The sequence below is a fragment of the Pan troglodytes genome, chromosome 8, assembly GCF_028858775.2.
Source record: "Pan troglodytes isolate AG18354 chromosome 8, NHGRI_mPanTro3-v2.0_pri, whole genome shotgun sequence".
Classification (NCBI taxonomy): domain Eukaryota; kingdom Metazoa; phylum Chordata; class Mammalia; order Primates; family Hominidae; genus Pan; species Pan troglodytes.
In genome coordinates this window covers 14094190-14112105 of record NC_072406.2, presented here as the reverse complement: position 1 = coordinate 14112105, position 17916 = coordinate 14094190, and the positions used below count along the sequence as shown (strand labels likewise).

The window sequence follows — 17916 nt, the reverse complement described above, 5'->3', positions numbered from 1 at the left end:
AAAATTAGCCAGGCATAGTGGCGCGCGCCTGTAGTCCCAGCTACTTGGGAGGCTGAGGCACTAGAATTGCTTGAACCTGGGAGGCGGAGGTTGCCGTGAGCTGAGATCATGCCACTGAGGTCCAGCCTGGGTGACAGAACTAGACTCTGTCTCAAAAAGGAGAAAAAGAAAGAGAGAGAGAAAGAGGGAGGGAAGGAAGGAAGGAAAGAAGCAGAAAGAAAGAAGCCCACTTGATCATGGTAGATAAGCTTCTTGATGTGCTGGTGGATTCGGTTTGCCAGTATTTTATTGAGGATTTCTGCATCAATGTTCATCAGGGATATTGGTCTAAAATTCTCTTTTTTTGTTGTGCCTCTGCCAGGCTTTGGTATCAGGATGATGCTGGCCTCCTAAAATGAGTTAGGGAGGAGTCCCTCTTTTTCTATTGATTGGAATAGTTTCAGAAGGAATGGTACCAGCTCCTCCTTCTACCTCTGGTAGAATTCGGCTGTGAATCCATCTGGTTCTGGACTTTTTTTGGTTGGTAAGCTATTAATTATTACCTCAATTTCAGAGCCTGTTTTTGGTCTACTCAGAGATTCAACTTCTTCCTGGTTTAGTCTTGGGAGGGTGTATGTGTCGAGGAATTTATCCATTTCTTCTAGATTTTCTAGTTTATTTGCGTAGAGGTGTTTATAGTATTCTCTAATGGTAGTCTGTATTTCTGTGGGATCGGTGTTGATATCCCTTTATCATTTTTTATTGCATCTATTTGATTCTTCTCTTTCTTCTTTATTAGTCTTGCTAGCGGTCTATCAATTTTGTTGATCTTTCCAAAAAACCAGCTCCTGGATTCATTAATTTTTTGAAGGGATTTTTGTGTCTCTATTTCCTTCAGTTCTGCTCTGATCTTAGTTATTTCTTGCCTCTGCTAGCTTTTGAATGTATTTGCTCTTGCGTCTCTAGTTCTTTTCATTGTGATGTTAGGGTGTCAATTTTAGATCTTTCCTGCTTTCTCTTGTGGGCATTTAGTGCTATAAATTTCCCTCTACACACTGCTTTGAATGTGTCCCAGAGATTCTGGTATGTTGTGTCTTTGTTCTCATTGGTTTCAGAGAACATCTTTATTTCTGCCTTCATTTCATTATGTACCCAGTAGTCATTCAGGAGCAGGTTGTTCAGTTTCCATGTAGTTGAGTGGTTTTGAGTGAGTTTCTTAATCCTGAGTTCTAGTTTGATTGCACTGTGGTCTGACAGACAGTTTGTTATAACTTCTGTTCTTTTACATTTGCTGAGGAGTGCTTTACTTCCAAGTATGTGGTCAATTTTGGAATAGGTGTGGTGTGATGCTGAAAAGAATGTATATTCTGTTGATTTGGGGTGGAGAGTTCTGTAGATGTCTATTAGGTCCGCTTGGTGCAGAGCTGAGTTCAATTCCTGGATATCCTTGTTAACTTTATGTCTCATTGATCTGTCTAATGTTGACTGGGGTGTTAAAGTCTCCCGTTATTATTGTGTAGGAGTCTAAGTCTTTTCGTAGGTCTCTAAGGACTTGTTTATGAATCTGGGTGCTCCTGTACTGGGTGAATATGGGCAAGGACTTCATGTCTAAAGCAACAAAAGCCAAAATTGACAAATGGGATCTAATTAAACTAAAGCGCTTCTGCACAGCAAAAGAAACTACCATCAGAGTGAACAGGCAAGCTACGGAATGGGATAAAATTTTTGCAATCTACTCATCTGACAAAGGGCTAATATCCAGAATCTACAATGAACTCAAACAAATCTACAAGAAAAAAAACAAACAGCCCCATCAAAAAGTGGGCGAAGGATATGAACAGACACTTCTCAAAAGAAGACATTTATGTAGCCAAAAGACACATGAAAAAATGCTCATCATCACTGGCCACGAGAGAAATGCAAATCAAAACCACAATGAGATACCATCTCACACCAGTTAGAATGGTGATCATTAAAAAGTCAGGAAACAACAGGTGCTGGAGAGGATGTGGAGAAATAGGAACACTTTTACATTGTTGGTGGGACTGTAAACTAATTCAACCATTGTGGAAGTCAGTGTGGCGATTCCTCAGGGATCTAGGATTAGAAATACCATTTGACCCAGCCATCCCATTACTAGGTATATACCCAAAGGATTATAAATCATGCTGCTATAAAGACACATGCACACGTATGTTTATTGCGGCACTATTCACAATAGCGAAGACTTGGAACCAACCCAAATGTCCAACAATGATGGACTGGATTAAGAAAATGTGGCACATATACACTATGGAATACTATGCAGCCATAAGAAATGATGAGTTCATGTCCTTTGTAGGGACATGGTTGAAGCTAGAAACCATCATTCTCAGCAAACTATTGCAAAGTCAAAAGACCAAACACCACATGTTCTCACTCATACGTGGGAACTGAACAATGAGAACACATGGACACAGGAAGGGGAACATCACACACTGGGGCCTGTTGTGGGGTGGGGGGAGGGGGGAGGGATAGCATTAGGACATATACCTAATGTTAAATGACAAGTTGATGGGTGCAGCACACCAACATGGCACGTGTATACATATGTAACTAACCTGCACATTGTGCACATGTACCCTAAAACTTAAATAATAAAAAAAAAGAAGGAAAGAAAGAAAGACTGGCTGTGGAGTCGGGAATGTGTGGACCTGGGGAGAGGAAGTGCCCTGCCCTTGAGGGCGCCATGGCCACTGCCTGGAGCCACCCTGCAGGACTGAATGTGCACACCTGGGTGCCATGGCCTCCTGGCTGTCAGCTGCACCTCCCAGCTCCTCCAGCTGGGGTGGGTGGAACTGTCTGGCCAGCAATATCTCCATTCTGCTCTGTCAGTTCAAGGCCATCTCTACCAGCCAGGGGCCCTTGTCACTCTAGAAGAAAGCTGAGCATCACTCTCCACCTGGCATCTGCTGGCCATGCAAGCCCTCCCCAGTGAGTCGAGGAGGCCTTCATCTGTGGAAATGCTGAGGCCCAAACCAAATGTGATTCATTCCACCCCAGCTGTTCCTCGAATGACCCCACAAGGGAGCGGCCAGGGCTCAGGCTGCTTGGTTCATAGTGGGAGCCTAGGGCAGGGGTAAAGGCCTGCAGGGTGCGGAGAGTGGGTGGCCAGGCTCCACCACGGGCCCCCCTCCAAGGACCACCACCTTCTTGGGGTGCCAGCCGCCTTCACCCGTGTTCTGTCCCAGCCGCGGCTGCTCCAGCCTGCACCCGGAGGCAGTGAAGCCTGCGGCCATCCTTGAGTTCAGATCCTGCTTTTCCTCAGAGCAATCTGGTCACCAGTTCAGTGCAAGGGTCAAGGTCAAGGCGGCTGGGGTACGTCCCGTCTCTGCCACCCCCTGCTGTGTGACTGGTTACGTTGCTTCAAGAGCTAAAAAGGATAATATTGGCACCTTCCTGGGCAGGTACCGCGCCTGCTCAGAACGAGTCCCTGCTGTCACTGTTTGTGTGTCTTCCCATCTCTAAGGGGACAGAGCACTCCCTAGGTTTCCACAGTGAAATCTATGTTTGCACGCACTGTTATGACTCAGTGGTCTGAGACCGTCCTGATGTCCTGTGCTGGAGCCTTTCAAGCAGACACAAAGTGACACAGAGAGGCCTCCTGTGCTGGACAAGCTATCACTTCTTAGACATTTGAAACTTCATCCTAAAAAAAAACAAAGAAAGAGCTACACACGTCATTTGGAATAACTCTGGAGCACAGCGTGTGCTGGAATCAGATGCCTGGCACCACAAAAGCTGTTTTAGAAGCAAAAGATGTAGTTCTGTCCTTGAATCAACATTAACACCCATGAATCACCCAGAATCGGATACCAGAGCTGGCAACGACAGTGAACCCCGTGGGACAGATGTGGCCCCCAGGCTGCCATGGCCACTGCCTGGGCTGGGGAAGTGTCCCCGTGGCTGGAGTCCAGGACGCCTGTGCAGCAATGCTGATCGGTGCTGCCCTCGCCTGCCCATGTGCCGTGGGGCGAGCCAGCGGGAGAGCAGTCTGCATTCTGTCACCCGAGAAAGGGAAGCTCTCCTACTCATCCTTCAAGGTTTATCTCAGACATCAGCTTTGGACAAGGCTTTCTAGACCCTCTTCCCAGTGGGAAGCCCTTCAGTGCCCTGTCCTCTCTGCAGGGCCGGTGAGGATGAGCACCCCAAGTCAAGGCCCAGCACAAGCCTCCCCACCTCCCAGACCTGCTGGCACCCACGAGCCCCGGGCCTGGCAGAGGTCCCACCCGTCACCTGGTCCCAGAGCCAGGGCTGCCCCATCAACCCTGTGCCCGGATGCTTCCCCTGGGAGATGCGGGAGGTCCTGGCAGGATGGGGCTGGCAGCACACGCCCTGCAGGAGCCTGTGGTGGGGCTGCTTATGTCACCTTCACCGTCTGTCATGGTGCTCAGAAGCTGACTTCTCGAGGCCTGAGGTGATAGCTGAGGCCTGTTGGGGCTCCAGGACTCTGTGGGCCTCTTTCCCCCTGCATCTTCTTCTCCGCCCCAGCTCAGAGCTCAGCGTGCAAGGTCGTGGGGGGCACAGGCAGGGCCGGACAACCTCACAACCAGGCCTGACCTTTAGATGTGGGCAGCCAGCCTTCTAGGGGAGAACCAAGGACCATCACGAAGGCTCCCGCCTGCCACCCACCTTGTGGACGTCGTTCATGGCAACTGTGTGTGATTTGGGCACCAAGGAAGACCAGGTTATCACAGGGGCCTGGCCCAGTGGCTGGAGCCTGTAATCCTAGCGCTTTGGGAGGCTGAGGTGGGAGGATCATCTGAGCCCAAAAATTCAAGGTTGCAGTGAGCCGTGATAGTACCACTGCACTCCAGCGTGGGCGGCAGAGAGAGACCCTATCTCAAAGAAAAATAAAAAAATTAAGAATCACGCTCTCCCTTGACAGCATGCATTGAAAGAGTAAACGAGGGTGCAGCAGGTTGAACAGTAGCCTCAGAAAGACACGTCCAACCCCATGACGGTAACTGAGAAAATGTTCTCTGCAGATATCCTCAAGTTAAGGACTTTGAGATGGCCTCATCCTGGATTGCCCAAGTGGGCCCTAAATTCAATGACAGTTGTCCCTACAAGAGGCAGAAGAGCAGACACAGACACAGAGGAGAAGGCCACGTGGGGATAGAGGCGGAGACTGCAGTGATGCGGCCACCGCCCAGGGACGCCCGGAGGCCTGGAGCCAGGAGAGGCAGGAAGGTTCCCCAGAGCCTCAGGAGGCAGCACTGCCCCTGGACACCTCAGTCTCAGATCTCTGCCTCCAGAGCTTCGGGGGGATGAATCCCTGTTGTTTAAAGACCCCCAGTTAAGGGTATTTTTCCAGCAGCCCCAGGACACAGCACACGGGGTGTCCAGGACACAGGTTTCCCTCTCTGGACCTGATTCCAGACACGAAAGACAGGACAGCTGGGAGCAGCCTGGACTGGGAGCACCCAGGAAGACTCCAGGCTCACAGCAGTCCCTGAAAGGTCGGGGTGCCTTTCATCTGCAATCTGTCCTATGTGGGGCTTCCATATTGATTCACGACACAGTGGGAAAGGTAGCTGACATCACTTACAGGCTACAGCGGCTTGGGGCCCTCAAACCCCGGGGTGAGCAGAGGAGACTGCGCCGGGCCCTGCACTTCTGCCCTTGACTGCAGAAGAATTAAGAGGGAGAGGTGCTAGGTTGTTTTGTGGCAGGTTTTTTGCTTCTGGCAGGCAGGGCTGTTTTCACACAAACATGTTTTATTGCCTACAAGTGGGATTTTTAAAAACTGTCTATCTTTCTTAGCGTTATTAATCAGAGAGCTGTCCTTATCAGCAGCAATGCCTGCGCAGCATCAGCATCCACACACGCCCGGTGGAAATGTGGAAACCAGGCCCAATGCTGCAGTATCAACATCAACACATGCCTGGTGGTAATGGGGAAGCCTAGTCCATCAGGAAAAGGGACTGTTTCCTGCCTCCTGGATGAGATGATGAATTGATTTGGCTGCTCAGAGGCTCAGGCAATGCCTGTGGTGACTGGGGGAGATGATGATAATGATGAAAATAATAAGAGTAATAGTCACAGCCGTCATCTCTGAGCACTTCCTACCAAGTGTGGGGCACTGTGCTGAGCACTTAAGACACCGTATTACATTTAATCCTTACGAAAACACCATAAGGTGGAAATGAAGATGATTCACTTGTAAATTAGGAAAACGGGCTCCGAGGAGTTAACGACTCACCCAGGCTCCTGAGTGGCAGAACTGAGGGTCCAACCAGGCTTCCCTACTCCAAGGCCTGCAATGGCTATGCCAGCCAAACTGCCCCCGAAGAAAAGCTTGGGGCCCCATGTCAAGGAAAGGGCAGTGCTGCAGCCTTGGGCCCAGAGGAGCCGGGGAAAGGGCGGCCACAGAGCCACACTGTGTGTGCTGTCTTCCCAGAGACCAGGAGTCACCTTATCACTAATCAGATTATGTTAAGGGGTGTGCAGGGGCACACGTGTATGTGTCTGTGTGCCTGTGTGTGCCTGTGTGTGCATATTTGTATGTGCACATGTGCCCTAGGTGTGTTGTGTGTTGCATGTGAATGTGTGCATCTGTGTGCATGTGCAGGAAGGTGAGAAGAGGTTGTGGAGAGAGCCACAGCGCCAGCCATTTTGCCAGAAGAGCACCCTGAGACTGCTGGCTGTGTAGACACCGGCTCTGGAATACTCAGAAGACTGCGGTGGCCCATCATCCCTATAAAAATTCCCTCCCCGCCGAAAGACTCCTCCAGTCACTGCTCTGAGAGGCAGGGAGAGGAAGTAGACACTGTTTCCATGGGGAGGTTGGCAGAGCTCAGGGTTTCTGCTGAGAGCAATGCTGGGGTTAACCACTCATAAGCCACTCAATATGATTCTGAGCTTTGAGGGCACAGCCAGGGAGAGGCCATGTGTGGTCACGTGGGGACAAGGCTGTGAGGAGGGGAGGAGAGCAGGCCCATGTGTGGCCACATGGGGATGAGGCTGTGAGGACGGGGAGGATAGTGCCCCATCATCCTCCACGGCACCTGCTCAGCCCAACGTGGAGGCCTGTGCTTGTGTCTTTCAGGAATTCGCAGACTCCATATCCCAGCTGGTCACACAGAAGTTCCGCGAGGTGACGACGGACCTCACGCCCATGCACGCCCGCCATAAAGCGCTGGCAGGAATCGTCATGACCAAAGGTAGCCACCTCCTCTTTTCCTGTGGGCATTTTCATCTCTAAAGAAAGGAGCATTAGCATCTACCTGATCTTGGAGGCCAAAAGGCTCTCTCTTCCACAACAGGCTGTGACAAAGAAAGACAAAATATTATAGCATATACAGAGATCAGTGGCCAGAGCATATTAGCAGGAAAAGCCATCCTGACCATGGTGCTGTGATTAGGCTGCCGGGGCCCAGCTCTGCTTGGGCATCCCCCGACTCTGGGGGGCCTGGCCAGCCCCTTCCGGAGGACCCACGTCTCCTGAGAGTCCTAAGTCCCTCTCGTTGGGGTGTAACCCACCCCGAATGCTCTCCTTTCTGCCAAGATTCCCCATCTCAAACTCACAGGGAGGGAATTCCACTCTGAGAAACAAGGGTGACCCAGCCGCGAGGGGCATGCTGAGAGCCAAGAAGGCGTCCTCTCCAGTCAGCCAGGATGGGGGAAGAGATGAATGAGGGCTAAATGTGATCAATCAGCCCCGTGGAAACAACGAGCCACCAACCCATTAATAACAAGCCAGCTGGTTATTTGAATTCAACCATTTCCATTTCCAGAGTTTTTCACGAGTGTGTAATGACCTCCTCGTCACATTCATTACACTCTCACACACTTGGGAGTCATTACTGTGAAATAGTAACTGACCTTTGGATTAAGTTTCACACACACACTTGCTCTGCATGTGCCAGCAAAATCTAAGGCGGAAAAAGACCATCGAGCTGACGTACAAACATATTTATGTTACAAAATAAAGGACCAGATGACTGGCATGGTTCTCAGCCGCGCTGGGCCAGCAGGGTCCTCTCCAATCTTGCTGGGTGTGGGAACACTGGAACCCAGCGCCATGTCTTGGCTGTGTGATCTTCCCAATGTGGGCCTCCTGGTAAAATGAAAATGAAGCTGCTTTCTCACAATGTAGCTGGGTAAGATCTAGAATATGAGATTCTTTGAAAGGTAAAGTTGCTTTATAAACACATCATCCAGTATAGAAATATACCAGCCCCACCCTGGCCACCAGCACCTGGCCCCCTTTCAGACACAGATGACACCTGCCTCTCTGTGGATTTAGGAATGTTCTAAATTGAGGGCTAAGAGTTCACCTCCACCAAGCTCATCCCTGCTGGAGGTGACCATTCCTTCATCCTCCAGCATGCAGCCATCAATTGGGCACCGCCATACACTGGGCACTGCTCTGTAGGCCCACGGGGCTGTGAGGAAGAGACACAGCCCCCACTCAGGGTACAGCAGTCTCACTGAGGGAGCAGTGAGTTTGGCAGGCCAAGAGCATCATCCTAGCACAGAATCCAGCCCTACCTGCACAGAGCTCTGCGACCCATGACCAGCCACTGAGCCTCGCTGGGACTCTGTTCTCTCACCTTTAAAATGGGGATAACAGCAACACCTACCTGATCAGGTTACTTTGAAGGCTAAACGTGTTCATGTATTTCCAGCTCTTAGAAAGTTACCTAGCCCGTGGCAAGTACCATGTAAGTGTTAGTTAATTATTGGTAATGGCACTATTTACAAATTATTTAGTCAGTGCCTGGCATACAAAGTTCTGGGGAATCAGCAGAGAACAAGAGACCAAATGCCTACCCTTGTGGCTCTTATGTTCTAGTGGGGAATGGTTCATACAGAACAATTTAAATCCAATATAAAACAACTATAAAAGAATTACATACACACAGGGTTGCTGGTCCATATAAACAAAACTTTGGTAAATTTTAAAATGTGGAGTGTTACACAGACTTCTGCTACAGATTTCTGAACTCAGGTTAAATTAGTGTCTTGGTATGAAAAGGAAAGGAGGAAGGGTAGGGGGAGGGAGTAGAAAGGGGAGGGGAGGGGCACCAGCCACCCTGGCTTCCTTATTGTGCAATGCACTTCCAGCCCCAGAGGCATAAGTCAGTATGACCTGGAAAGTAAGTTTGTAGCATTTCTCAGCACCGGAACTCAATATCTTTCCATCTTTCTGGGAAACAAATCTGGCAAGTTTTGGAAGCTACTCTCAAACTTCATGTGGAAAATAGTAATGTTTTAGAGGCTTGTGGGGAAATGATACTTCTAAGTTGCCAGTGAATACAATGCTTTATGTGTAGGCAATTTATCTATATGAATTAAACTTACATGAAAATGAGACTTCATAAGGTAGAGCTTCACTAATTAGTGACTTCTGAACGCTGAAGAATAACTTGCTTAAATTTACTTTCCTATTGTAAAGAGACAAACACTGATTTTAAAAAATTAGAAATGTGCAAAATTACCAATACAAACATTTTTAGATACTCATTTACTTAAAAGTTGATGTGCCATTTCATCTTAATTCTAGTTCAGTTATTCAAGCAAATACCTAAGAAATTCTCAGAGTAATATGTCTTGTTCTAGTTGCTGTATATGTCACAATGTTTTAAAATTAAACTTATTTTGAAATAAAACACAATTTGATTTGCCCCTCCTGTGGATGGGATGCCAACTCACTCACATTTATTAGCTCCTGAAAGTTCTGTTTATGAATCAGAGACCATTTCTTAGCCATTATGAGAAATATAATCACAGAAATATATACTTATGAACAGAAGTTTTTATTTTTATCAAATTAATGCAGTCATATGGTAAAGATTCTAAAGAACTTCTGAATGAAAAGCCGTATTCTCCCACTCCACCCCTCACTCCCCTTCACTCTCAGAAGCCACCTCTAACCATTTCAAATTTTTTTCTTATGACTCTAAGTACTATATACTTCTGTATTTCTAGATTTTCAGTTCTAGATAACATCTATTGACTCATGCTATTAACATTTGATACTTTTTTCATTTTCCATTATTATGTTTGTAATGTGCAATTATAGATAAACCTTTATTTCTTATTGCATCAAATTTGGGTGTGGTTTCACTCCCTGTTCTGTGCGTTGAGGGTGGCAGCCCTCAGCCCCTTCCCCACTAGCCAGCCTCTCTCAATTATACGTGTTACATCTTTACACCATCATCACTGGTATTTATATCCTTTCTTATGCCCATAATTAAGTCTTCTCTACTTTGTCTTTTGAGTGATTGTAACAGCTGAACAGCATCTATCTGTTGAGAGTGTTGCAGATATTCCCACTACAGAGCCAAGCAGAACCACCTTCAACCCTCCCAGCACAGTTCCGCTGGGAAGGGAGCCTGGCTGCCTGGCGTCAGGACACGCAGAGGCTCCGCCTCCACCCCCAGCTCCAAGTTGTGTTGTGTTTAAGTTTGATTCACTTGTGTTGCTAGACTTGCTTATATCGCTTTTGAAATATTGTGCGTGTTTTTTTCTGGAATGTCTTTTTTCTCTTACTGAAAAAAAAGAAAGAGGAAGATTGTGCCTTTACCATACGTGCTAAGTCACGAGGCTTCTATGGAAGCATCTCACAGAGGGTACCTGCCTCTCTCCCAGAGAACTCCCAGGCCAGGCCCATCGAGGCACGTGCTCTGCAGACCCGGCGTCCTGCTCTTCCAGCGGGACACCATCTCCGGAATTACTGTCTTCCTCCTTGCTTTGTCTCCCCTCATAGAGAGCTTCCTCAAGAAGCATCATCTAAAACGATGGGAGATCAACTTTGTGAATATTCCCACATCTCAAAATTCCTTGATTTGCTTGTCATCCGTCTCAATAGATTCCCAGGGGGGAATTCTAAGCTTTCAATTATTTTCCCTCAGTATTTTGAAGTAATGTTTCCATTATCTTTTATCCAATATTTCTGACCTGCCTCACATTTTCTCTGCAGTGACCAGCACTCACACCTACCCGGGAGGGGGAAAGGTCTTTTTTTTTTTTTAAGTTGGATTTAAGAATATGTTTAGGTGTGAGCCATTCACTTCTCTTGACATATTTAAGCTATTTGTATAGTTTTATGTCATTTGTTTTATGAATTCCTTCATTTACACGCATTTTTGTTAAATTTTCAACACTCTATTAATTTTCTGCTTTTACTTTTAAAATTTGTCTCTTCATTCTTTTACTCGATGTTTTTGGAGATTTCTTAAATTTATCCCACAGCTCATAAACTGCCTTTCCCTCCTAATTTTTGCAACCTATTTTCATTATTTAAATCTTTCTCTTATCCTCCATTCTTCCTTTTTCAAGGGAGCCTCTTGTTCTGTAGCTGTAACTTCTGCTCAACTCCTCTGAGGAGACGCCCTGGCCCGTGTCCTCCAGGCCAGGGGCAGTGGCTTTCTGTTTCGCGTGGTCTTTCTCCCGTGTCCTGCTGATGGCCCTCGTCTGAATACACACACTTGTGAACGAGACGTTAGACTGGTATTGTAGGCGTTGGCCTGGTGTCTTCTGCGGTGGTGGCCGGCTGGTCCTTCTCCCACAGGCTCCCGCCCGGATGGGAAGGCGGCCCAGGGCCCATTTCCATCAGCTCAGGTCTCCTTAGGATTTGTGGGCACGGCCCCCCCACCGCCCCCCACCACAGCGCCAATGAGGTGTGGTCCCAGCCGGCCCTGGACCCTTCTCAGGTGGTCCTTTCCTCCCTGTAGGGTGGGACTCCATCTTTCATGCTGAACAAATGCTTCCACCCTCAGGCATTCTCCCCAGAGAGCAGGATGCTTGGCCAACTGCCACAGCCATTTATTTAAAATAATCCAGTGAGCCCTATGCCAGGAGCACATGCGCTGTTGCACCGGACCTACAGGCACGAGGCTGGGCCCTCCCAGGCCTGACCGTGAAGACAGCTGCTCTCTCTTCCACTGGGAAGCTTTGTTCTCATTCTCTCCACTCCTCCTCCGCGCCGACCCACACGCCATCTTCTCAGAGAGCGTGGACCGTGTCTTCCGGGGGAGCCTGGACCCCACTCAGGCCGTCGCCTGGGAGGGCATGGGCCGTTGCTCAGGTCTTCCGGAGGAGCCTCGCCCATGCTCAGGCCATCTCCCGGGGGAGCGTGGACCTGACTCAGGCCGTCTTCTGAAAGAGCCTGGGCCCCCCTCTCAGGCTGTTTTCCGGGGGAGCGTGGACCTGACTCAGGCCGTCTTCTGAGAGAGCATGGGCCCTCCTCTCAGGCTGTTTTCCGGGGGAGCGTGGACCTGACTCAGGCCGTCTTCTGAGAGAGCATGGGCCCCCCTCTCAGGCCGTCTTTCGGGGGAGCGTGGACCTGACTCAGGCCGTCTTCCGGGAGAGCGTGGACCTGACTCAGGCCGTCTTCCGGGGGAGCCTGGGCCCCCCTCTCAGGCCGTTTTCCGGGGAAGCGTGGACCTGGCTCAGGCCTTCTGGGGGACCCTGGGCCCCCGCTCAGGGCATCTTCTGGGAGGGCATGGGTCCCACTCACCCCTTCTCTCCATCACACAGTAGTTCAGCGTTGTTCCCTCCCGAATCCTCTCGTTTCACTGGAAAAAGAGAAGCAAATGTTCTCCCTCATCCTCTTGAACCCCTACAACACTTACTAGCCAAACTGTCAGGGCACCGCTTTATTTAGAAACTCTTGTGTTTCATGAGCGAATGATTCTTAAAGGGGCTGTTGATGGTGATGCCTTGCATTTAATATGCAGATTTATAATTTTGACAGCATTTTTACATACACTAATCAGTTTGATTGACATAACCCCGATAAGTGGGGAAGGCAGGAATTCTTATTAACACTTCAAGAAATGCAGACACGAAGATGAAGAGGCCAAGTGGCTTTCCTGATGCCCTGAGGGCGGGGCAGAGCTGAAATGTAGAGCTGATGGTCCTTTATCCTTCCCAGCTCCAGGTTCCTTTTGGAAGCAGGCATCAAGGCCCGGTGGTGACCATGCATTACCTCTTTATGGGAAATTATTTTTCGAGTTTATTAAGTAAATAACTAGAAAAAAGGAGTTTTCTAGAGTACATTAGGGGCTCATGTTTAAATTTTTGCTAGTCTAGCCTACAAAACATATTCTGAAAATATGGCTTTTATAAATATTCTTTCCCATTTAAACTAAGGTCCAGCTTTATCACTCAACAATTTTCTTGGACTTACAACTGCCCTGGAAAAATGCACATTTCTTGAAAACAGCCTGGTAGAGTTTAACTTTGTAAAAACAGCCCGGGACAACTAGGAAACCCTTCTGAGGGAAGTGGTCCGGCCTCTCTTATTAGGAAAAATACAAAAGTGCCAATTAATTCCACGATGGAGCATAAGTTTTCCAAGTTTTGAAATGTAGACTATGTTTTGCTGCATATGCTTGGCTTTGAACCTAAAATGAGCACATAAGGTAAAGAAATGTGTCCGTACTGTCTGTGCCACGCTTTCGGCTTGAATAAAGAATTGTGTTATTGTGTTGTACCAGATAAAGCTGGTTATCAAACATGATTTTCCCATTTGCACTTTAGAAACCATGACAGTTTAAATACAGTTAAAACTTCTCTTTCCATCATACAAAGAGCATCTGTGTAAGTTCATCTTCACAAGGACCTAAGAGAAGCAGAGTATAAGGAGTTTATTCCCCCAATTTTTCAAAACCTTTCTTCCGTTGTCTCCCCTGAATGACTGGCAGTCACTTTGATCTTAAAATTAAAAGCAAGGTCTTTTTATTTGCATCCAGTCGGGCATGAGGAAGATAAGCTGAAACAAATGAACTGGACAAAAAACCCTAAACAGAAACCTCATGCTGCGATGAAAGATGGTGAATTATCATCTGTATTTCAAGGAATTGATCTAATGATTGCTAAGTGGATACCGAGAAACGTGAAGCTGATGCTGTGTCTCTGTGGGTCTGTTCAGGGACATTAAGATTCACGGAGGCCGACGGCTGAGTACAATAAGGAGCACTGATGGGCAATTGATTTTAAATCTTTGGTTTAAACTGTTAGGTTTAAACTATAAAATGCAGGACAGATTTCACTACACCGGTGCTGACCCTTGCGTAGTGTGAATGCTGACACATTTCTACTAAACATCCCTCCTCAAAATGGAGAGGAAAAGAAAATCAATGACTGGACATTTGTTCCACCCGAATCCCACTCATGGCTCATTTAAATAGTTTAGCCTGGAATAATTCACAGGGTGCGGATGAAAACCCTCAAGGCTGAATTAACTAAGGAGAGGACTGGCAGCCCTGGCCGTGAGTTAAATCCTCACCAAATGCCTTCATTTATCCCAAGTAAGGAAATGGGTAGATGGAAATACATGAGAAATGGAGGAGAAAATAAATAGTTTTGCTACACTCTCTCAAGGTCTAGTACTCCAATCAAAGCTGTTCAAACACTTCTTCACTTTTCTGATCATTAACTCATAACTGAGCATTCAATTCTATCTTCAATCTAATTGTCCAAAAGGCTTCACCAGGAAAAGAAAATCCAACGCCATATTATATCTCAAGGCAACACAACTAAACTCATTTTATTCTGGTCTCTTTGACTATGAGTCTTTTTTTAATGGAAGCATAACACTAACTTTGTTGGTGAAAAAATAAAGGACACTAGCATCCAGTGTTTAACTGCATGCCAGGCAATGTTTGGGGTGTGTAAAGCCACATTCTCCTATTATTCAACAAGCTAAAATATTCTTTATTATTATTATACTTTAAGTTTTAGGGTACATGTGCACAACGTGCAGGTTTGTTACATATGTATACATGTGCCATGTTGGTGTGCTGCACCCATTAACTCATCATTTAGCATTAGGTATATCTCCTAATGCTATCCCTCCCCCCTCCCCCCACCCCACAACAGGCCCCGGTGTGTGATGTCCCCCTTCCTGTGTCCATGTGTTCTCATTGTTCAATTCCCACCTATGAGTGAGAACATGCGGTGTTTGCTTTTTTGTCCTTGTGATAGTTTGCTGAGAATGATGGTTTCCAGTTTCATCCATGTCCCTACAAAGGACATGAACTCATCCTTTTTTATGGCTGCATAGTATTCCATGGTGTACATGTGCCACATTTTCTTAAACCAGTCTATCATTGTTGGACATATGGCTTGGTTCCAAGTCTTTGCTATTGTGAATAGTGCCAAAATAAACATATGTGTGCATATGTCTTTACAGCAGCATGATTTATAATCCTTTGGGTATATACCCAGTAATGGGATGGCTGGGTCAAATGGTATTTCTAGTTCTAGATCCCTGAGGAATCGCCACACTGACTTCCACAATGGTTGAACTAGTTGACAGTCCCACCAACAGGGTAAAAGTGTTCCTATTTCTCCACATCCTCTCCAGCACCTGTTGTTTCCTGACTTTTTAATGATCACCATTCTAACTGGTGTGAGATGGTATCTGTGGTTTTGATTTGTATTTCTCTGATAGCCAGTGATGATGAGCATTTTTTTGTGTGTTTTTTGGCTGCATAAATGTCTTCTTTTGAGAAGTGTCTGTTCATAACCTTCGCCCACTTTTTCATGGGGTTGTTTGATTTTTCTTGTAAATTTGTTTGAGTTCATTGTAGATTCTGGATATTAGCCCTTTGTCACATGAGTGGGTTGCAAAAATTTTCTCCCATTCTGTAGGCTACCTGTTCACTCTGATGGTGGTTTCTTTTTTTTTTTTTATACTTTAAGTTTTAGGGTACATGTGCACATTGTGCAGGTTAGTTACATATGTATACATGTGCCATGCTGGTGCACTGCACCCACTAACTCGTCATCTAGCATTAGGTATATCTCCCAATGCTATCCCTCCCCCCTCCCCCCACCCCACCACAGTCCCCAGAGTGTGACATTCCCCTTCCTGTGTCCATGTGATCTCATTGTTCAATTCCCACCTATGAGTGAGAATATGCAGTGTTTGGTTTTTTTGTTCTTGCTATAGTTTACTGAGAATGATGATTTCCAATTTCATCCATGTCCCTACAAAGGACATGAACTCATCATTTTTTATGGCTGCATAGTATTCCATGGTATATATGTGCCACATTTTCTTAATCCAGTCTATCCTTGTTGGACATTTGGGTTGGTTCCAAGTCTTTGCTATTGTGAATAATGCCGCAATAAACATACGTGTGCATGTGTCTTTATAGCAGCAAGATTTATAGTCCTTTGGGTATATACCCAGTAATGGGATGGCTGGGTCAAATGGTATTTCTAGTTCTAGATCCCTGAGGAATCGCCACACTGACTTCCACAATGGTTGAACTAGTTGACAGTCCCACCAACAGTGTAAAAGTGTTCCTATTTCTCCACATCCTCTCCAGCACCTGTTGTTTCCTGACTTTTTAATGATTGCCATTCTAACTGGTGTGAGATGGTATCTCATTGTGGTTTTGATTTGCATTTCTCTGATGGCCAGTGATAATGCGCATTTTTTCATGTGTCTTTTGGCTGCATAAATGTCTTCTTTTGAGAAGTGTCTGTTCATGTCCTTTGCCCACTTTTTGATGGGGTTGTTTTTTTCTTGTAAATTTGTTTGAGTTCATTGTAGGTTCTGGATATTAGCCCTTTGTCAGATGAGTAGGTTGCAAAAATTTTCTCCCATTTTGTAGGTTGCCTGTTCACTCTGATGGTAGTTTCTTTTGCTGTGCAGAAGCTCTTTAGTTTAATTAGATCCCATTTGTCAATTTTGTCTTTTGTTGCCATTGCTGTTGGTGTTTTGGACATGAAGTCCTTGCCCATGCCTATGTCCTGAATGGTGATGCCTAGGTTTTCTTCTAGGGTTTTTATGGTTTTAGGTCTAACATTTAAGTCTTTAATCCATCTTGAATTGATTTTTGTATAAGGTGTAAGGAAGGGATCCAGTTTCAGCTTTCTACATATGGCTAGCCAGTTTTCCCAGCACCATTTATTAACTAGGGAATCCTTTCCCCATTGCTTGTTTTTCTCAGGTTTGTCAAAGATCAGATAGTTGTAGATATGCGGCGTTATTTCTGAGGGCTCTGTTATGTTCCATTGATCTATATCTATGTTTTGGTACCAGTACCATGCTGTTTTGGTTACTGTAGCCTTGTAATATAGTTTGAAGTCAGGTAGTGTGATGCCTCCAGCTTTGTTCTTTTGGCTTAGGATTGACTTGGCAATGCGGGCTCTTTTTTGGTTCCATATGAACTTTCAAGTAGTTTTTTCCAATTCTGTGAAGAAAGTCATTGGTAGCTTGATGGGGATGGCATTGAATCTGTAAATTACCTTAGGCAGTATGGCCATTTTCATGATATTGATTCTTCCCACCCATGAGCATGGAATGTTCTTCCATTTGTTTGTATCCTCTTTTATTTCCTTGAGCAGTGGTTTGTATTTCTCCTTGAAGAGGTCCTTCACATCCCTTGTAAGTTGGATTCCTAGGTATTTTATTCTCTTTGAAGCAATTGTGAATGGGAGTTCACTCATGATTTGGCTCTCTGTTCGTCTGTTATTGGTGTATAAGAATGCTTGTGATTTTTGTACATTGATTTTGTATCCTGAGACTTTGGTGAAGTTGCTTATCAGCTTAAGGAGATTTTGGGCTGAGACAATGGAGTTTTCTAGATATACAATCATGTCATCTGCAAACAGGGACAATTTGACTTCCTCTTTTCCTAACTGAATGCCCTTTATTTCCTTCTCCTGCCTGATTGCCCTGGCCAAAACTTCCAACACTATGTTGAATAGGAGTGGTGAGAGAGGGCATCCCTGTCTTGTGCCAGTTTTCAAAGAGAATGCTTCCAGTTTTTGTCCATTCAGTATGATATTGGCTGTGGGTTTGTCATAGATAGCTCTTATTATTTTCAGATATGTCCCATCAATAACTAATTTATTGAGTTTTTTTAGCATGAAGGGTTGTTTAATTTTGTCAAAGGCCTTTTCTGCATCTATTGAGATAATCATGTG

The 17916-nt window shown here is 46.1% G+C and overlaps 2 protein-coding genes across 2 annotated transcripts in view; one reads left to right on the top strand and one right to left on the bottom strand.

Annotated features, from left to right (window-relative positions):
• ADARB2 (adenosine deaminase RNA specific B2 (inactive)) overlaps nt 1–17916 on the top strand; it is a 592089-nt gene that overhangs the window by 496881 nt on the left and 77292 nt on the right. Inside the window, exon 4 of the mRNA XM_016962550.4 lies at nt 7070–7184. Within this exon, the coding sequence (XP_016818039.2) occupies nt 7070–7184 (115 nt within the window). The remainder of the gene's footprint in view (nt 1–7069; nt 7185–17916) is intronic.
• The window catches only part of WDR37 (WD repeat domain 37), a 215128-nt gene continuing 206599 nt past the window's right edge, over nt 9388–17916 (bottom strand). The window contains exon 15 of the mRNA XM_063781291.1: nt 9388–9410. Within this exon, the coding sequence (XP_063637361.1) occupies nt 9403–9410 (8 nt within the window). The 3' untranslated portion in view covers nt 9388–9402. The remainder of the gene's footprint in view (nt 9411–17916) is intronic.